This window comes from Glycine max, chromosome 12 (assembly GCF_000004515.6).
Source record: "Glycine max cultivar Williams 82 chromosome 12, Glycine_max_v4.0, whole genome shotgun sequence".
NCBI lineage: Eukaryota > Viridiplantae > Streptophyta > Magnoliopsida > Fabales > Fabaceae > Glycine > Glycine max.
The window spans coordinates 20,281,953-20,304,307 of record NC_038248.2 but is presented as its reverse complement, the minus strand read 5'-3'; the positions used below and the strand labels follow the sequence as shown (position 1 = coordinate 20,304,307).

The 22,355-nt window shown below is 33.1% G+C and overlaps 1 protein-coding gene across 2 annotated transcripts; it reads right to left on the bottom strand.

The window, feature by feature from the left end:
* Positions 1 to 281: 281 nt before the first annotated feature.
* DGK9 (diacylglycerol kinase 9) lies at positions 282 to 8,034 on the bottom strand. Of its 2 annotated transcripts, none has more exons than XM_006592522.3 (13): positions 7,760 to 8,034; positions 6,707 to 6,914; positions 6,472 to 6,594; positions 6,211 to 6,339; positions 5,642 to 5,727; positions 4,699 to 4,822; positions 4,201 to 4,249; positions 3,882 to 3,964; positions 3,264 to 3,331; positions 2,870 to 2,941; positions 2,416 to 2,503; positions 2,197 to 2,313; positions 282 to 858 (listed from the first exon to the last, which is right to left on the bottom strand). In XM_006592522.3, the coding sequence occupies exons 2-13, from the start codon at positions 6,899 to 6,901 to the stop codon at positions 535 to 537; spliced, it is 1,458 nt and encodes a 485-aa protein (XP_006592585.1). In that variant the 5' UTR covers positions 6,902 to 6,914; positions 7,760 to 8,034; the 3' UTR covers positions 282 to 534. The 2 variants fall into 2 exon arrangements, with proteins under 2 accessions (XP_006592585.1, XP_003541107.2); XM_003541059.5 differs by lacking the exon at positions 7,760 to 8,034 and adding an exon at positions 7,361 to 7,697.
* Between the last annotated feature and the right edge of the window lie 14,321 nt (positions 8,035 to 22,355).

Below are 22,355 nucleotides of genomic sequence, written 5' to 3'. Positions count from 1 at the left end.
TTTATTAACCAAGACATTACTCCAAAAAAGTTAATTATTTATTCATTTTAAATTCGTAATCTGTAATATTTTCTTTCTTTTATTTTTATTTTTTACTTTTATCCTTTTTTTTTTACTTCCCTTCTTTTGTTCATTTTTTCTTGTCAAAGCATGAAATTAAAACAACCCAAAATTTCCCGATTAAAATCAGGATTGAGGGACAGTATTCCCATCAGAGAAATAGGAAGAGTATTACACATGCAATATCTCCAGCTCCAACTCTCCATCATAGACGCTTGACATTGAAATGAAAGAATAAATTTTGCAACTAGAAGTAAGACAACAAACAATAACCCTATCCAAGGTTCATTACATTAATCACTAGTCATTAATCTTGGTTAATTTCCTCGGAAGTCCTCTGTACATTACACGTACGAGTAAGGAAAATTATTTGCACCAAACAAGAAAAGAATTTTACTCCTACCCTTTCATTTTATACCCTACTACTTGCCTTTGTACCACCAAACACTGAGCAATGCTACTCCTCTCTGTACACTAACTTACTTGAGCTATATCAATTCCATCAGGATATTTGAATGTCTCAGCTGCGCCAAATTTGCGCCGTTCTTCCCAATCTTCTGATGGTTCTTCTTCACTGCTATCATCTTCTTCGCGGTCATCGGAAGGTGAGGAGGGATCATAAATACTTTTAGAACGGCACAATGGGGTTGCAAGCATGCTAACTTGATCATGGTGTGATATCTCAACTACAACTGCGTCATCATCTTTTGGGAGGGGTTGTTTCCATGGCTCTCCATCAATTCTCATGAATGTGCAGTCAGCTGCACCCTTGTGAAACTCAAAACGGATTCTGCTTGTCTGCATGGTAATAGCAGCATAGAAAATAACATAAGTTTGAGCTAAAAAAAAGAAAGGAGGGATTGAAATCACTTGTCTGTCCCTGTTTCATGTTCTCTTCCCCCCTATTTCCCCAATAGAAAAATGGCATGATTAAAAAAAATGTTTCATTAATTGAAAAAATATCATCTTTTTCTCACTTTATTTTTTATTTTAAAAGAGGGTGAGCCCTGGTGTAGCGGTAAAGTTGTGCCTTGGTGACTTGTTGGTCATGGGTTCAAATTCGGAAACAGCCTCTGGGCAATGGGGTAAGAAGTTTTTTTTTTATTTTTTATTTTAAAAAAAATATATAGAAAAAAGTGAAAAACAACTTTCTGGGACTGTTTGGTTTGAGAAAATGTTCACGGTTTTCATTTTCTATTACAAAAATGTCACTTTATTTTCACTTTGTTTTTTATTTAAAACAATTGTATATAACAGAAAATAAAAAAAATAAAAAAAGAGTTTGTATTCAGTATCTTTTATGCAAACTTTTGAAAATTGCAAACAAAGTGAAAAAAAAGATAGTATTTTTTAAATTAAAAGTTAAAAAAATGAAGTATTAAAAGTAGAAAACATATTCTCAAACCAAATGATCTCTTTTTTTTTTTTACTATTTTCTATATTAACATTCAAAAATAAGAAACAAAATAAAAGTAATGTGACGTGTGTAACTAAAAATTAAAAGTTCTCAAGACAGCCCTTACATTTTTCCTCTTATTGGTGGCATTTCTTTTGGGGAGGTGTTATTTGTCTTGAGAAGAGAAAACATTAAGGGAGGAGTGTTTAATAGGAGAGAAGTTTTTCATGCCTGAAAATCATGTTTCACCATCCAAAACATTTAGATAAGTTTGGTAAGAATTAAAGAGTTATATAATATTTTTATTAGTTATTTTAATTATTTATCACATTAATAAGAGTAACACAATACTTTTATGAAATTAAAAAAAAAAAAAACCCTACCTCTCTCCCGTGGGAAAATTCTTGTGAAAAATTACTTAAAAAACATTCCCAGAAAATATTGTTTTCAAGAATCTTATTTTTTAAAAATAGATACTAAACATGGGAGATTAAGATTACAAACACAAGATTCCGAGAAAATTCAAAACTTCTCCCCTAACAAACGTTTCCTAAAAGGAAGAGGTAATTTCCGTTCGAGAAAGAGTGTGACTTCTAAAAAAAGGGTCATATCATTTGTTCTATATTTCATATTATCTGTAGACTGTAGAGAAAAATTAATATCAGTTTCTATCTTTCCTCACATATATATCAAGAAAAAAAGAAAACTACTGGTATGATCACAAAACCGACATGTCCTACCTGTGCCAAACGAGTTCCGTGTCCCTTTGGTGCAAGCAAAACAAGACCATGCCAAGCATCTCTAAAACCAACTACCTCAAATAGGCCATCGTCCACATAGGGAAGAGTCAGGTCCCTCTGAAAAGCAAAATTATTTAGAATACTCAATCAAAATTCCCGTACATAAATCAGCCCAAGTTATGTGCCCAAGAAAAGTGAGAAATAAAATTTGGCACTTACATAAATTGATTTCTTCCTATTTGGTGTTCCCCAGGGATTGAGTCCACCAGAAAAGCTAGGCAAGTTGAGGCAAACTATTGACTTTATACTGTATATGAAGATCAAATGAGTTAGTATGAGGATCCATAAAATTATACCAAGGTTACAGGTCCTGTTTACTTTCTTTCTTAGCATCATTCCTACAACTTATGCGGCTTTATTTTTATTTTCCAGAGATACCATGATAGAAACTTTCGTATCCATGTCAAGTAAATCTAGTCAGAAAAACCTAAGAAAACTGAAGTTTGCAAAAATATAAAATCTCAAGGGAAGACTAATTGCATAGATGATGTTAAGTCATCAAGATATAGGATGCCCAAAAACTACCATTAAGTTTCATTAATGTTATTTTATAAGATTTATTGAATTTAGACAAATGCAAGATGTTACAAAAATCCATATTTTAGAGTGTCACCTGCGAGGTATGTGGAGATCTTCCCATTGACCTTTTTTCATTATCTTAACCTTTGCCAACTGAGCAATATTCCTGAGTCAAAATTTAAACATTATGGATTAGACTACCACGATAGAAGGCAAAATTGTAAAAGCAACACCACATAATTCAAAAAAATTTAAAAGACTTGAGACATTACAAGCAGTGTATCACTGCTAAACTATAATATAAGTCACAGTTATCACTGTCTCATTTTAGTATCAAAGAATCATAACTATTAAGTAAATATTTGAGGGAATGCTCATAACTTAGTAAAATGCTGTTATTAAATGTTTCTTGAATAAATAAATTGTACTAATTTTCTGCCATAATGAACCCATAAGTAATATAAACTGGTGCATCTTTAATAACTAACCGCAAAGAAGATTGAAACAGAGAACCAAAAAACCATCCTTGTGTACATCCAAGCTTCAGATAGGCACTCTGGTTAACAGGGGAAAAAAACATGGTGAGAGGGCTAATTATTGACAATAGAATGAAGATTCACCCCTAACTTATACCAAAATATCCCATATAGCTTCAAAATCTAATGATATATGGAAGGAATTGATCAAATAATAAGTAACTGGTTTGTAAGACCTCTACAAATTTTTCAGTCACTTGATAATTTAAATTTATCTTGAATGAAGAATATCCAGGAGATTCAAACTAGACTGCACTAAAAGGAGAACATCTTATATTTTAAGTAACTTCATATACATAATATTTCGTTCCATGTCTATCAGATAACAAATACTCAACTAATTTGGCAAAAACATGGCACACAAAAAGCTATTAGATTTAAAGTTTATTCAGTTAATTACTATAATCATCTGTAGCCATTTTGTGTTATCAGAAAAACATGTGCTTGGATGACTATAACTTCCAAATATCTTGTACAGCTATATGGATAAAGAAATGGAAGCAATAAAAATAATGAGAGTTGAAAACAATTTATAGCTTCAACATATCATATATGTGAGGAATTTGGTACCTGATTGTATAACTGATTTTTAAACTTTTCTGGATGTAATTTCCTCTCAGAATGAAATGCATAAGATACTTGAGCATCCATTCCTGCATAGAAAACATAAACATTTTTAGGGAATACTTGCTGGTTCCACTTATTTAATAGCTTTAAAATTTGTATTTAATCTTCCATCCCCAAACTTCATGTTGCCCCAGTGGCAAAGCCTTGGTTACCCAATTTCTGCAGCTCAACTTTTTTTCCCCTTCCAATGAACACTATAAAATTTTCAGAAATGTACTTGCCACCAACCCATACATTTTCAAAACAAGTCTTATTTTCTTACCCATGCTAAAGTAGTTCCAAAATCCCCCACGGTAAGTGTGGTAACCTTTCTGTAAATAGACAACAATTCACTGATAAGCATGCATGAAAATGCCCAAACTCCTTAAAGAAATGAAATTCTGTTTTGAAACATTTTTTCTTTTCCTACACCATCAAAATTCTGATTACTTTCTTTATATTCATGTGATTACCAGATAATCATTAAAACCATATGCCTGCGTAGTAAGCCCTTCTAATAGTTTTTAATGACACTCAAAAATTTCTATCAATGTCTATCATAAATTTGATGGTGAATCAGAAGTCATATTCCTGACCTGAGACCAGAAATTACCATATTGTTTTGGGAAAAAGAAATTAACCGAAATTAGTAGTAGAAAAGATTAACTTATTTTCATCAAACGATTACAGACTCTGTTGCTTCACAGATTTATTGGCACGACTAATTATGTACAGACATCAACAATGAATATATGTGTGTGTGTGTGTGTGTGTAACTCACCAAGTTTAGTTTATCTGTTGAAGAGACACGATTAAATGTATGCATAGCATGAGGCAGCTCAAGGGGTGCAATAGGGTCACATGAACCTTCTTTTGGAGCCTTCATTCTCATTATAATATGCCAACTGAAAAAAAAAAAAAAATATCATTTAGAAATAAAATTTCAGCTCAGTCAAAGAAATTTATTAGTTGCAAAATAACTAACAAAAGATGCTAACTATGTTTTTGTTCTTTATGTTGTACATGCTTCAAGATCCTATATGGAAGTACTGGACATATAGGAAAACAGGGTAGCCAATATCCTAATTCCACATGGGCAACAAATAGAAAACCACGGGTATATATTTGATCGGGCAACAAGGTTAATGGATGTAAAATTGACATCATTAAAATCTAGAAAAACCAAATATGTTCAACCTTCAAATAAACTAATGGCATAAAAAAATCAATACATGATATCTTGTATCGTATAAAAACACAACCAATTGCACAATGTGCTTAACACATGATAATGCCTCTTATCCACATGATAAAAATTCCTGTCCAGAGCTCTGCTATTTCAGAGAGAAGTGAAGAGTGCTACATAAGGCCAAAAAATTCTATATTCGTTTATTTTAAAGTACATCAGATCTTGAAACATTAGTGTCAAATGGGTATAGTAAAATAAGGGAGGACACGGAAGGGAAATATCTTAAATATAAGAAAAAAAATTACCGAACAACAATAACAAAACCATGTAATTTAAAGCAAGCCATGTTAAAATACTTGATTCCTATCATCAAATACATAATTGTCTCACACATGTAACTTACGTAACCAGAATATTTCTAGAGAAAAGTTCTGCTGCTGTTCAGTGATGATATGTTGAATCTAGTACACATTTTAGCAAGTGCACTTAAGAAGTTTCACTAGATTTGAATATTCAAATAAAATGGAGTAAATACCTGTCTATTTTCATTTCCTTTGCCGCTTTTACATGATTTAGGAATGTCTCCACTGATTGGAGATCCGTGGTTGGATTTTTCTTTCCCTGTAAATGAAAATGCCATGTTCAGCACATGTACAACTCATGCACTGCTTCCAGTACAGAACAAAACCTCGCACTTGACCATGATTAAAAAGGAAGGTAGCTCCTAATGTCTGAGCAATGAGTTTATTAATTTTTTATCAATAATTTTAGAACACCCACACCCACATGCATTAAATTCATACTTGACAAATATTGCAACATGTCCAAGAAAAAACATCTAGCAAAAATCCAGACATAGTTTGTACCATAGTGGAGTAAATTAAATCATTGAATTCGCAATTAAAAAATTACTCTTGCAATTCATGATTTGAATGGCAATTTGATAGATAAAGTTCATACCAGAAAATGACCATAAAAAAGTAAGCAAAATGATTACTGATCTAAGTGATTATAACAAGGTATGGAAATGGTCAACTCTATGAATTGAGCATATCATGAAATTCACATATTTCAGCAGATTGAATAAAGAGTCAAATAAAATACCCATCCAAACGCAAAGGGAAGATTATTTCCCGTCCCCAATGGCACAGTAGCAATTGGTGGCGGTTGAGGTAATTTAAGGTCAGATACAACTCCTAGAAGCCAGCTGGCAGTACCATCTCCACCTGCAACCTGATTTTCCAGAATACATTAGAAACAGAGATTAATCAAAGATCATCAAAGAATAAAACCATTACAACATGAATATGCTTTCTTGCTTCAAGTACATAAGAATTGGAGAGCACAACATAGCAATCATCTTACAATTATTCTCAACCTATTCTGAATTTCAGCTGCAAAATTATCTCCATTGTGCTTGAGTGTTTCCAATGTAGCATAAAGCTTCTGCAGAACCTTATCCGGAGCATTTTTCCCCAACTCAAAAACCTGGTACATCAATCAAATTGTCTTGCCATCAAACAGGTTGCCCCACCTTAAACAAACTCAAATAATGTGCCCCACTTGCAAAAAAAAGACAAAAAAGGAAAAAACATTGTACCTGGTTTCTGTTAAGAAGTGTACTATAGGAAACAAGAAGCTCCCCTCCAAGCTGGCCACCACTTTTGGTGTTTATGAAAACAATCACAGGGCAAGCAGGTACATGTGAAACACTTCTCACCTCAGATCCCGGCACTAATATGTAATCCGGAATACAGAACTCCCTCAAAGTTCTATCATAGTTACCATCCCCCATTGCTATTTCCCAACTGCACATTATTATCACACACACACAAAAAAAAAAAAAAAAACAATCAAATTCAAGTTCACAAATTACATGAATTGGACAAAATATAGTGTTATAATCATGTCAGAATTAGAGTTTCACTTTAGTAACCTAAATAACAATAACAAAAATAAAGTACTAAGTGAGATCGTCAACTAAATGGATCACACAATGCTATTCAACTAATCTTATGCTGATTTATAATGCAAATCTTTATTAATAAAAAAAACTTCAATTATAATTAAAGATCGATACCAAAAGCAGCTAAAGAATTCCATCTAAGTTTTGCCCAAATAAATTTTGAAGTAATAAAAATATAATACAGCCTAACATAAACGGTGAAAATTTAAAAATAAATAAATAAAACATTAAATATTAAAAAATTAAAAAATACAAAAGAGCAAGACGCTAATGACGATCCACCACCACCTCCTAACGAGGAAACGAAAACCTTTGCAATCTCTCGCCACCATTTTCCTCGAACAACGCGCAAGTTCGTTACGCGTGTCCTTTAGTTACGCCGTTTTGAACTTTCAACCAACTTCGGCGAACATAATAACAACAACAACGAAGCTAAATTATAAGCATAACAAAAGAGAGTTAACTTTCTAACAAGAAACAAAAAGCACCGCGAAACATTAACGCATTCAATTGTTTTCAGTTTAATCGTCCACAGAATCGGATTCGGCAAAAGCTGGAAAAAAAAGCTAATTTATTCGGAGTTCCAAACAGGGCCTTGCGCCCGTAGTGCGAACAGGTATCAGGCAACATGCATGAGCAGCGCCAAGAGAATTAATAAAAAGAAAAGAAAAGAAGAAGATGCCTTACCGAAAGGGTACCGTATCTGCGTGTTGTGTTGCTTTTCTTAAGAGATATTCAGAGCGATCCCAAAGAAAACACAGTAATTTTTGTTTTGTTTTGTTTAGCTTACGAAGTAATAGTGGATTCCTTCGAAAGTGAGTATCTCGCAAAGTGCGCGTAGAGAAGAGGAGAGAAGATTACGTGAAAGGCTGATGAATTTTGTGAAGTTTTGAGATAGTTGAAGTTATGAGGTGGGGTTATAAAGGTGAAGGGTTGAATGTGACAGAGGAAGACGAAGGCGTAAAAGATTTAAAAATCTCTGCCGCGTCACGCCACGGTTTCAGTGGCTTTATAGACTTTCGAATTCGTCGTTGATGAGTGGGACCCATGCTTCAACGAATCTATCTGACATGGAAATTTCCGAGAATGGATTGTATAATAAATGGAAACGTCCACTATATTTTAGGCAGATTATTACAATGGAAGGAAGGGTAATAAGAAAAAATAAATGTAAAAAAAAGACATAAACGGAACAAGTAAAGTAAAAAAAAAAAAGTTTAATAATTATATAGGATAGCATAAAATAATTTTACCATATATTTATATAACTCCTAACATGAGAGTAAGAGTGTAATACTATAATACTTGGGTAAAAATAATATAAAATGTTTCTTACATGAAAATAAGAGTGTAAGTGGATCATATCTATCCCACGAATCCGTTCAATTAAATTTAATCCCATTATATTTTTATAGGTTGGATTAAGATTATTTTATTAAACCAAATTAAAATTGGGTTGTATAATAAATTTAAAGTTTCGAACATAATAAACTCAATTCAACACGAATACATAATAATTATATAATTAAAAATATGAATAGTCTGCTAATTTAAAAAAATCTAGAGATCTAAAGTAAACTTTCATAATTATAGCTAGTATAGCGATAATTAAATTTTAAAACATTTTTAAAAACACATTTTTCAAATAATTATTTAATAGGCAGCAAGTTGATCACAATCCTAATATCATCCATTAAGCTAGATTATGCAAAGGGAATACACAATCAATGGAAATAAATAAAACTAACATTACTAATGGAAATAAATAAAACCAACATTACTAATGAAATGGGTTCAAGTACAATAACTGTATATACATCGAATATCAATATAAAATATGTAAATAAACTACGCTTGATCCGTGCGCCGCTTGCGTCAAGACCTAACATATACTAGCCGGTCTTATGTGACACTCCTATCCATCCTGAGGCATTCTTCGATCACCTCATGTGTCGATGAGCCTGACATGACCACCCCTAGGCTCAGATGACACTCCAACCTCTCAACAATCCCATAGCAAACTTCCTATTAAATATAAAACAAACAGATTAGATAAATTATTATGAAAATATTGACGTAAATTATTAGTATTACTTGCCACTGCATGTCTAGGCTCGTCCACAGCAGGCCTCGCAGATGTCAATGGTGCTCTTGACTCTGGCACGTGAGGGATATCTGTCTCTGGGACCTGAGGGACGACTCGAGGCTGCGGAGCATGACCATTTGGCAGAGGATCTGATGTCTGGCCTGGTGTCATGAAAGGATGCGAAATGCGGAAGAACCAGTCTATGTAATCGCTGGCACACTGACCTAGCACAACACACACATCACCTGCTGCAACCATATGATCCGAATAGTGCATCCACCTGTCGTGTATACGCCACCTATGAATCGACAGGCGAAGCAGGAATGGTCTGGGTGTATCCAAACTGCCGCATGACCCTCTTTGGTCGGTAATACACAACAATGGGCCCCCAGCGCAGGAGACCAGAATAGCATGAAATCATATGGAAGTCCCGGACCGGTCGATGCTCCCCATATGGGATCCAACAGAAATCTGGAATCCGGAGTCGGTCTAGGTGCTCCCTATACGCCGGTGTACGTATGCTCTTCACGGTCTTCTTCGTAGTAATCCACCTATAGGCACACGGTGAATCCTCGTCGTAGTCTGGATCAGCAATGGACTCCACGACTGAGGGAAAGTGCTCGTATATCCAACACTACAGAGATAACATGAAAATCATAAACATTAATAATGAAAGTCTAACAAAATTTAAAGTTAAACATTGTTGAACTTCAATGAATGAAAAACATGTTTGTTACCTGCAGCAGTGGGATGTAACCACCAAGCTATCGGCTGCTGCTGATAGAAGCATTGTTCAGGTGGTCGTACATATGCACCAGCGCAACTACTCCCCAGGCGTACCTCCCAATCTGACTGAGGTCACGAAGGGCCTCCAAAAACACAATATGAACATTGGTTGCACTCTTGTTAGCAAACAGAGTGCAACCCAGAAGATGAAGAAGATACGCGCGAGCCGTAGCTGGCCAATGACCTGCCTGGAATTGGAGTTCATAGATATCACGTACCCATTGCAGGCATACGTACAGTCCACGACACCACCTTGTCTCAGCCCTGGCAGCCTCTACAGAGACCATCAATAAGTCCACCAGCATCTGTACCACATCATCCACGTGCAAGGGCTAAAAGGCATGCAAGTGGCCAACCACGGGCAGATGCAGAAAAGACGAGATGTCATCCAGCGTGATCGTCACCTCTCCCACAGGGAGATGGAAACTAGACGTCTCCCGGTGCCATCGCTCGACAAACGATGACAAAAGTCCCCAATCGCCAGTGTCTACCGAACACGCAATTAAAGGACTTAGTCCTGTCCCAGCAACTAGCCCCTCAATGGCAGGGACAGGCTTGCCTAAACTATGCATCTTCCTCCCTTGAGAGGATAGCTTCAACTCAGGACGCTCTCGAATTGAAGTTTAAAGGAACACACAATTCGTTAACATCATCTTTTAAAGGAAAACAAATTTCAATCATAAAGTATAATTAACAACTAACTAAAATTCAATATTATAAATACCTCTCTCTTCCATACACTGCTTGCAATGTGATCCGCATACTCGATCAGCACGGATGGATCCCTCGGACTACCCGGAAATCCCTCAGGCTCATCCTCAACAGCTTGTACGCCTGTGTCTGTAGGAGTGTCTGCCCCAGTGTCATGTACATCACCTCCTGCCATCGGCTCATCTGCATATATGACAACCTCAATCGAAGCTCCAGCAGCCACTGTCGTAGGGACCACTGGCTCATCGTGCTCAGCAGTGACAGCTACTCTCTACCTGCATGCGGATGCGGTAGGCCGTCGACGTTGTGGAGCATCATCAGAATCATCACGATCTCCTCTGCCCACACCTTTGCCAGTAACGTGACCTAAGGCACAACCTAATCCTCTAGTCCTAACCATGATCTGTAAATCAGTATCGCAAATTCCATCACTGATTTCATTCACTCAAATTTCATCGGTCTAACGCAAATTTCATCGACTCAAAGTCATGCAAGTTGTCAGGATTTCATTGACTGTAGGGTTGTCATTCAGTCAATTATTTATTTGCAAACTTGTCAGGATTACATTTATGTATTTGAAAAGTTTAGTTTAAATGTGTATTTTTTTTTAGAAATTTTAGACAATTAAAAATCTATCAAACCCAATGTTAATATTAGTTGAAGTTAAATTTTGAAGTTGCATTTATAATACTGGATGTATTAGAGGTATGCACCATATTCACCAAGCAGACTATATGTCATTCCTCGTACAATTGGTAATGGCTCAATTCCTAGGGTTTCCTTTGAGAGGAAGAGTTCTTGGAGGATCATCAGCTATAAATGGAGGGTTTTATAGTAGAGCAACTGAGGAATTTGTATGCAAAGATGGTTGGGACAAAGAGCTAGTCAAAGTTAACTCTCGTAACTGTAGAAGCAAACTTCATTGCTTCATGATGATGAATCAAGATTGATTCAAGGTGTTTTGATGATAACAAAGATGATGACAAAAAGCCCATGAGAATGATTTCAAGATTGAGTCAAGAACAATTCAAGAATCAAGAGAAAGATTCAAGAGAAGTTTCAAATTTCAAGTTTTCAAGAATCAAGAATCAAGAATAATCAAGAACACGATTCAAGATTCAAGAATCAAGAAAAGACTCAATCAAGATAAGTACTAAAAAGTTTTTCAAAACATTGAGTAGCACATGAATTTTTCACAAAACCTTTTACCAAAGAGTTTTTACTCTCTGGTAATCGATTACCAGTTTATTGTAATCGATTATCGGTAGCAAAGATTGTTTTCAAAAAGCTTTCAACTGAATTTACAATGTTCCAATTGATTTCAAATCAGTGTAATCGATTACAATGATTTGGTAATCGATTACCAGTGTGTTTGAACATTGAAATTCAAATTTAAATGTGAAGAGTCACATCCTTTCGCAAAAATGCTTTGTGTAATCGATTACAATGATTTGGTAATCGATTACCAATGATAAGTTTTGAACAAAAATCAAAAGATGTAACTCTTCCAATGATTTTCAAGTTTTTCTAAAAGTTATAACTCTTCTAATGGTTTTCTTGACCAGACATGAAGAGTCTATAAAAGCAAGACCTTAACGTGCATTTTACGTACATTGAATACATTGATTTCAATCTTTTACATCCTTTGAATCTCTTTGAACATCCTCTTGAATTTCTTCTTCTTCTTCATTTGCAAAAGCTTTCTTAAGTTTTCTGGTTTTCCAAACCTTGAAAACAAAACTTGTGCTATTCATCTTTTTTATTCCCTTCTCCCTTTGCCAAAAAGAATTCGCCAAGAACTAACCACCTAAATTCTTTTTGTGTCTCTCTTCTCCCTTTTCCAAAAGAACGAAGGACTAACCGCCTGAATTCTTTTGTATCTCCCTTCTCCCTTGTCAAAGAATTTAAAACGACACAGTCTGAGAATTCTTTTGATTCTTCCCTTTCCCATAAACAAAAGATTTCAAAGGACTAACCGCCTGGGAATTCTTTTGTTTCCCCCTTCACAAAGTTTCGAAGGACTAACCGCTTGAGAACTTTGTCTTAACACATTGGAGGGTACATCCTTTGTGGTACAAGTAGAGGGTACATCTACTTGGATTGTTGTGATTGAGAACAAGAGAGGGTACATCTCTTGTGGATCAGTTCTAGTGGAGGGTACATCCACTAGGTTGTTCAAAGAGAACAAGGGAGGGTACATCCCTTGTGGATCTTTGCTTGTAAAAGGATTTTTACAAGGTTGAAAAGAAATCTCAAGGATCGCAGGTCGCTTAGGGACTGCATGTAGGCACGGGTTATTGCCGAACCAGTATAAGTCTCTTGTGTTTGTCTTCTTCTTCCCTACTCTTTTAATTTCCGCTGTGCACTTTAATTATTGTTTTTACATTTGGTAATATTAAGAAGGATAGATTTTTAATTAGTAAATGTTCGTTAATAATTAATTCAACCCCCCATTCTTAATTATTCCGAGGCTACTTGATCTAACAGTAACTTCCATAGACACTCTCGTAGATTTAGAATTTAACTCTTGCTTTTCCATTTTTTTAATAAAAAAGTTAAATTTTAGTACATGGTGGGTAAGCTTGTGAATTGCCCACACTTCAAATCTTAAGGACTCTGGTGTGGTGTGAGAGGAGTTATTAGAAATATAATATGAACTCATTTATGCATATTTACTAAAAAATTTAAACTTCTAGAATTATTGTTGTTTCATGATAATGGCATCGAGGATTTGACTATGATCATGAATCCCCCTTATGCATGCAGTGAGACATCTTGAGATGAACTATTGTTTCCTGCATTTCCTAGTTGTTTCCTGCACTCCCCTTTTACCATTCAAAATGGTTAATCTGAAATATTAAATTATATTCTGGAATGTATTTTCTTTTTGGCTTTCAGAATGATTAATTTGAAAGGTCAAAACAATTCTAGAAAGAGTACATAAAACAATTGGGAAGTGCAAGAAGCAACAACCCTTGAGATGGGAGGAGTGAGGAAATTTCTACCTAGGCCATTCTTAGTTAACCTAAATACCTAGCAAAATTGATTAGTCGAACCCAATCTTAACTTTGGGCCTACGGTTGTCAATATTGCCCAAAACAAAAAACCATCATGCCATGTATCTTTGTATTGAACAAACATGTTTATATTGGATTGCAATTGTTTCAAAGAATTAAGCGACTAGTATTTTTACTCTTTTTCATCAATAATTAGCTTAAACTTATACCTATCTTTCATAGAGTTTTAGACTTCACATTTTCATGCATCATATCTAAATTAATTTCTTGTTAGTAACATGTATTGTCATAGACTTGTCAAATGGACCATATCATTTAAGCTTTGAATTTAACCTCTAAAATCAAGACCTCATCATGAAAAAACTCACAATCCTCATGTTGTTATGTGCACGACTATTTTCCCATCATATCCCTTAAAAGAGACCACTCTTCACTTCACTCAGCTATGTGTAAGACAAAAAATATTTATATAACAAAAATCCACTTTCAAACCAATTACACACAATCCCACTATTGTCACCTACATTTCTTCTTCTTGGAGTGTCTTGTAAATACTCACTTCAATTCCATTCATCAAGACAAGGCACTAGCACAAGAAGACCAATTACTAACCTATTACCAGAGGCACACCTCAGCTAACCTTCTGAATGCAGGGAACCCAAAGAACCTCAAAATCCTTCTAAATGCCACAGTCAAGAGTATCATCTTTCATCACAGTAGTAAGTGAAACAAAATAATAATAATAATAAAGCTTTTTAATAACTACTTATAATATGTGGTTAAAATTTTGATTGGATTCACTTTTTTCATGAGTGCTTATAGGAAAAAAAAATAGAACACATTAAATTTCTTCTATCAGTATGTACTTTAACTTCCATAGACACTCTCGTAGCTTTTCTAATAGCTAATACATAAATCCATTATGGATTCAAGAAAAAAAATTCATTTCATTTTACACTCCTATTTTCTTCTATGAATATTTATAAAAAAACATTATCTGAATAGTGCTTAACTAGTTTTTTTCAGTCACCAATTCAATATTCAATCCTGAATTTTGACCACTCAACTGCTGTAGGTTACAAGAATGAAACTAGAGCTAAGGGTATAAGGTTCATCGAGAGTAATGGCACCTTGGATGAAACCAATGAAGCATGCATAAACAAAGCCAAGAATTCAAGTTCAAGGGGTGATGTCATTTTGGCAGCAGGTGCATTAGGTAGTCCCCAACTTATGATGCTAAGTGGTAATTACATAAAAGGCAATTACATATTTGCATTAAATCAAATTGAAACAATTGATATTCTCCAAAATGACACTATTTATCAAATTTTAGCATAGATTCAAAGGTGGTCCTAATAACCAAAATTCCTAATTGTTTTTTTTATGGATCAAGCTGATCTGTAACCTTCCGGATCAAGTTGATCCGGAAAAAGCTTACGGATCACCTTGATCCGTAAACTCCTGGACTGCTAATGACGCCGGTGAATGAAGCAAAACGTTGCTTACCTCGACAATGCTGACGCGCGGAGGGAGAACACCACCCTCAAATTTCCTGGGCTACTCAACACCAACGGTGGCGTGGTCACAGAACGAAACACCGACGAAGAAGATGACGACAACACTCTCGGGGGGAACAAATGCGATGCGGATGATGACGACGATGGGTCAATCTTTTTTGAGACCAGCCTAGACTAAAAGGAAGAAGAATGCAAGTGAGGTGAGGTGAGGTGAGGGGTGAGGAAGTAGACCAAAAGCTTCAATAAGGAAGAAGAAGAAGAAATGGTTAGGAAGAAGAAGCGGAACGCGGGAGGGAGGGAGAGAGACAAGAATGAACCGTTTTTTTTTTTTTAAATTAAGCCAAGGGTACAAATGTCTTTTCTCCTTAAGTGCTCGGTGCACCAACAAAAATGCTAGGTGCACCTAACAACACTCATCATATAATTCATCTAATTTATGAAACCATCTATTTGGGCTTCCTAGCCCATCCTATCAACTTCCAAGTTCTAGGGCTTTGCTAGGTGCACCAGGCATATTGTTTGTGCATCCAACATTAAAACAAAATTTCAAAAATACCCTTAAGTGTTTTTTGTTTTTATAGATTACATAATCCGTATAATTCATAGGAACTACGTGATCCGTATGACTCATACGGATTACATAATCCATATGGGTTAATCGGTATAACTCATACGGATCATGTAATCCGTATGATCTGTAAGTGTTCTGTAAGTGTTTTTTTTCTTAAAAAATTCAATTAGCTAATCCATATGTTTTTTTAATTTATTAATAAATATTTTTTTATTTATAAAAAATATATACGAATTAAATAATTCGTATGAGTTATATCAAAATTAATTATCACAAAATTTATTATTTAAATTTACATGCGCATTAAATATACATTAGAATTTTATTGTTATATATAATAATATTATTAATTTTATAACATAATTGGCCTATTAATTCAGCCGATTTAATGTCACTAAATAACAGTCACACCCGGCACCTAGATTATCTATGAGAGAATAGAGAGAACCCGAGAGTGTACGAAGAAAATAAAGTGAATGCCTCCAGAGAAATAGTGCTAAAATTGACTTCAAGAATTCATTTCATAATTTTCTAATTACTAATAATACTCCCCAGTTCCAAAATGATTCATGCATGTTTAAGATTTTTCACATGGACTAAGAAAGTATTATAAGAGAATTAATATTTATTAAAAAAATAATTTTACTAAAATGCCCTTGATTTCTCTCTCTCAACTTTAATAACTGGATTATTAAGTCTTCTAAGACAATATTATTTATTACATGAAAAAATTAGAATAAATGTTTGAATATCTCATTAAAACATCAATCAATTTAGAATTTTTTTAAAGGCTAAAACTGAAGTAATTTTAGAATGGATGAAGTATTTTTTTACCTTTATTACTTTTACCCAAAAACTAATATTTTCACTTAAACAGATTGAGAATAAAAAATAACTAACAATAAATAAGTTAAAATTTTAAAAGGAACTCTTTTTCCATGTGAAGGAAAGTGGTAGAATCAAAAGATACCTATGATACTACTTCACAAAGTACCAATGAAATTCCAGAACTGTGAGCATAACTCACCTAGAGAAGAGAATTATTGTACTAACTCAAACTGCAAACAACTTTACCTAATTGTAACTACTTAACTCGTTAGACAAGAAGGATCTCCTTACAAATGTTGTCCACCAAATAAGAAAAGTGATGTCAAAGGCATAAAAAGGAACTCCTTGTAACAAGAATTTTCTATCCTTAACAATTTTTTTTACCAAAAGGGGGCAAAATTATTATAAACACCCTAGTAGTATTGCAGAATTTATAGCTAGACAATTAAATAATAGAGTTTCGTTTCGTAAAGCAATGAAAAAAGCTATTGAATTAACTAAACATGTGGGTACAAAAGGAGTTCAAGTACAAATTGCATGACATATTGACAAAAAAAACATGTTGAATGGATCAAAAAAGGTAAGATTCCTCTACAAACCATTCGAGCGAAAGTTGATTTTTCTTTTCTTTTCAGAATTATCAAATGGAGATAGATTTTGAAAAAAATACCCATTTAAGGACAAGTCGTAAATGGAACCACCTCTTTGTTCATTGAAATATGAATGACAAAGTCTACTCGAATCCTACGGGTATCCATAAAAATATCCACAAACTGGGAGGATAATTACATACATAATGGAATTGGGCATGAGAGCAAGTATTTACTTGCAAATTTACACACACACACACATTAATATAATTACAATATGTTACTTAAATAAATAATATATATTATATAATTCTTAGTGAAGATTAAATATGTCACACTTAAAGATTCATTAAATGTTCTTTTTAGAAGTTCAATTTGATCATTTATCTTCTTTTTTTTTTATTCAGTTTACTCCTTTATCTTTTAAAAAATTTTATTTGGTCTTTTATATTTTTTTTTTTGGTTCAATTTGATCATTTATCTTATTTTGTTTGCTCAATTTGGTCATTTAGTCTATTTAAGATTGACGTCGTCAATCATTTAAAAATGAACTTTTCTGGTTTAGTTTTCTCCCCTTCCCCTCTACTTCATTTTTAACAAAAAAAAAATCATTTTTAGATATTAACGACGTTAATCTTAAATGGACCTAATGACCAAATTAAATAAATAAATAAAAAGATAAATGACCAAAATAAAACTTTTTAAAATATAAAGGACTAAACTTGACTAAAAAAATAAGACAAAAAACTACATTGAATTTTTTAAAAGATAAACGACCAAACTGAACTAAAAAAATAAGATAAGGGACCAAATAGGTCATTCGGCCTTCTATATATATTGAATTAGGGGTCCAAAGCAACATATAGACTTGAGAGATAAGCATTTGCAAAAATATGAAAAAGTTGATTCAAATGAAGAGGTCAAATACCCTTTCCATATGTGTGTTTTCTGTTTTAATTTATAATGTAAATTATGAGCTAATTAATTTCACTATATTATTAGTTAGATGATTATCTTTGCAATATTATCTATTTATGACTTGAGTTTGGACAAATCAATATTATGTTTGCTTGTTTTTAATATTATGTGTGAATGTTTTTAATGTTATGCGTTCTAAATTTAAGAATTTATTTTTAATTTACTTGTAGTAATTGCTTTGATTAATTTTTTTTATTGATTTATTAACTTTATACATAAGTAAAATGCGGGTCATGGATGCGAGTACGACTATATAGATACTCAGCAAGTACGAAGATGAGAATTAAAGTTGTTATACACACAAATATAAAACCAGATATGGGATTTTGTTTGAAGCACAAATATGGGAATTTTTTCATAGAACGTAAAACAAATAAATATGCTATACGTTATAACCAATTGAGCTAACAGGTCAATTATGTTATAAAATAATTAATGTCGTTATATATAACAATAAAAAATCTAATGTATATTTAATGCACATGTAAATTTAGATAATAAATTTTGTGACAATTAATTTTGATCTAATAATTAATTTGTTTTTATATATAAATTTTTATGAAACCTATGATTTTTATTTACCATTTATATACGTAAAAAAATTAATTATTAGATCAAAATTAATTGTCACAAAATTTATTATCTAAATTTATATATGCATTAAATATACAATAGAAATTTTATTGTTATATAAAGCGACATTAATTATTTTATAACATAATTGGCCTATTAGCTTAATTGATTAGAGTGTCATTATAATAATGAGAAAGTCACATGTTCAATTCATGCATGAACTATTAATTTTAAATTAATTCGTAAAACATATTTTTGAATTTTGTTTTTAAAAAATCATTTATGGATTGGTCAATCCGTATTGGACTTATGAATTTGCCAATCCATATCAGTTTTACAAAGGTCAAAAAATGAAATTTTGCTATTTTGGTGGGTGTATCAATAATTATGTTAGGTGCACAAAGTAATACCCGCGGATCAGTCATAAAATAGTTGGGGAATGTTGTTATAGAAATTCGTAGAGTTGAAATATTTGCCCAAAAATGTATTGTTAATTGGGCCATGATCTATGTTAGTTAATTTATCGAGGAATGAAGTGTGTGAAGAAAAACTAATATTAAAAAAAATGAGGCTCCATGAATGTCCCATAAATGAATTGATAATTGGCCCCCAAAAAATAATATTAAAAAATGAGGCTTCATGAATGACAAAAAGGGAGTGCATGAAGCAACATGAATTTGCAAAAAAAAAAAAAAAATCTACGAAAGAAAATAATTATTTTTCTCAAGTCAAAATTAAAGTGATATTTAAAGTTGTTAATGACTTTGTACTTTTTTTACTGATTTGATTTTGTTAGTTTTTAACCTCCAAAAAATCATACTTTTAAAATAAAAAATAAAATATTTGTGGTAAAAAGTTATCACAAATTATAAATTTGTAATTTTATGCTTGGCTCACGCTTTCCACAAGAACTCAAAAGAACATTTTGCAAATTTCAGGAATTTAAAAAAACAAAGGGATAAAAAAGTAAATATTTCTAATTTAAAAGACTAAAAACATATTTGAGTCTAAAGAAATATGTTAATATAAAAAAGATGGTGGTAACTAAAACAACATAACATTGTCTTTATAGCGTACTACCCATTTATTATGACTTGTATGATATTAGACTTAATTCACCTAATGAATTTGACGTTGTCATTTTGTTTAATTTCAAAGTATCTTATGAAGTCATTCCATCCTTGGCCAAGTTGGAATTCATCACATGCATTAGGAATGATGGACCATCTTTCGTACGTTTCGTCAGACAAATATACTAGAATGTCATTTGCAATAGTGTTGGAGATGTAGTCCACAACACGATCAGGAATAACCTATACATGAAACATATTTAACATTTGTCAGTATACTAGAACGTTATTGAATAAGAGATGTTTTAATATTTTTAAGGGAAAAAATTGGTGTTAATTATTTACCATTGGTTGAGTAGAATTTGCTAAGGGTTGAGCAATCGTTATTTCCCACAACAGTTCTTAGTGTGTGATAATTGGTGGATCTTGTAAGACGTCACTAATTCGCGACATAGTCATGTTGAAGAAACTATACCGATTGTAAGTGAATTTAAGCATCATTGTTTTCTGTATATTATAATATTCAATAATAGTGTGAACGCCGTTGGTCAATTTCATCTGCCAACCTTGTTACAACTTGCATACGAATGCACCATCATTGTCACCCATAATGTAAAATTTATCTTTTAATTCATGCCTCCAGTGACGCATGAATTGGTTTGGAATGGTGACATAATCCTACAATCATTCAAATAAATTACTATAAATCAACGGGCTTGGAATTTTCATATGAATGAACATTAAAATAGCAGAGTATGTGTATAGGTAAGACATATGGTTTATGTTGTTATTTATGACATTTTGTAGCATAGAAAAATGATGAAGACTTAATTACTCTATCTAAGTGTAGTATTGTGTTGAAGTTCATGCATGCATCCATTTTTTAACCTATTTTCACATTCAAGGGCTTATTGTCTAGAATAAGTTAACAAAGTTAGAAAAGGATGGTTGCAACACGCAAAATACTCCAATACTTTTTTGGTCGTGAGGTGCGAAGTATTAGAAACGATTCGTAAAGGGGTTACCTTCGAACATAAAGAGGTTTAAAAACACAAAAAATGAAGCATGCAACACAAAAAATGGTTTATACCTATACCTTGGTTGAGAGATGCGAGCTAGGAGGAGTGAAAAGATAATGAAGTGTCTTGAAAGCCTTGAAGAAGATTTGCAAAATCAAATGTAGAATGATACTTTAAAGACATACACTGGAGAGCATATAATATGTCATAATATTTATCGGTTGCCTATAATTACTTTGCATTTTCCTTTTGCATTAATCAAATAAAATATGTTAATGTTATATGTACCTATCATTTTTGGGAATATTTATTAACTTATGTGGCTGACCTCTATTTTTAATGGTTGAGAGAACCACTTATTTTATATAGTCGTTGTTCATTTTCGTCCATTTTAATTTTAATTTCCAATATTTTTTAAACATGACTTAGTTGTTATATAATTATAATTATTTTATATATATTAGGCGCAATTATTTATTTGCTTCCCAAATAATTTTAAATGGTTAAATTTGGTCTCAAAAATTTCAAAAACTAATTAACTTGGTCCACAAATTATTTTAAATAGTTAAATTTTGTCCTTAAGTTTGTAAAAATTTGAGGTTGAAATTGATTTTTCCTTTAAGAAAATTAGAATCAAATTGATTTGTTTTTAAAAAGTTAAAAATCAAATTAGATTTGTTAAAAATTTGAAAATTAAATTAAAACATTTAAAATAATTTAGTAATCAAATTCATACTTTTTCCTATTTGACAGTTTTACTATTATCAGATAAATTTTTAAAAGAAAGAGAGATTTTTATGTTGTTTTACACTTGGAAACTTTTGTCTCCTTGTGTAGGGTTGCTTGTAGGCATAGTAGTATCTAAAAGTTTTATGTCATTCAATCGGCAAATTTCCCCATTTGGGGTACTTTTAAAAAGTATTTTCTCATATGGGGTTGTTTTAAAAGATATTTCGGCAGGGGGCACTTTTGCACGTAAAGTGCATGCATGGCCCAAGCAAATCGCCAGTGGGACTGGCAAGTTCGCTGTTGGTGAAGGACTCGCCATTGTGAATGGCGATATGCACATGCAAGGTGAAGAACTCGCCACTGGGAATGGTGACATACACAGCAAGGGGAATCGCCAGTTTGACTGGCTAGTTCCCACCACGTAGGCTCAGGGCTAGGCGTCAGGCCATGTAGGTGCAATACGCCATGCAGGTGCAGAGGTCAGCTCTGGTGCAGGAGGGAATCACCATTCTCATTGGCGGGTTGGGCTTTGTGGGAATTGCCAGCATGGCTGGCGAGTTGCTTTAATTGAAATTTCCTCCATTATAAAAGAAGAAGCTGGATGAGTTCCACAGCTACGCTTGCATTGCTTTCTTCTTCTTCTTCATATTACTCCAGTACATTGCGGTTCTTCTTGTTTTCTTTTTGGTAAGTATTTTATAATGGTAAATATTTGTTGTGTTATATATATATATATATATATATATGTTAACTTAATTTTAGTAAAAATTATTTACGTTAGGTTTGTTTATCTTTGTAGGATAGTGCT

What these genes read in the sequence shown, in the direction of transcription:
- DGK9 (XM_003541059.5), bottom strand. Translation starts at nt 7,404, where the DNA reads ATGGTGGCGAGAGATTGCAAAGGTTTTCGTTTCCTCGTTAGGAG. An exon ending in AAAATCAGTTATACAATCAG is followed by an intron (nt 3,332 to 3,881) that starts GTACCAAATTCC and finishes CCTGTTAACCAG; the next exon opens with AGTGCCTATCTGAAGCTTGG. An exon ending in GATCTCCACATACCTCGCAG is followed by an intron (nt 2,504 to 2,869) that starts GTGACACTCTAA and finishes CTTCATATACAG; the next exon opens with TATAAAGTCAATAGTTTGCC.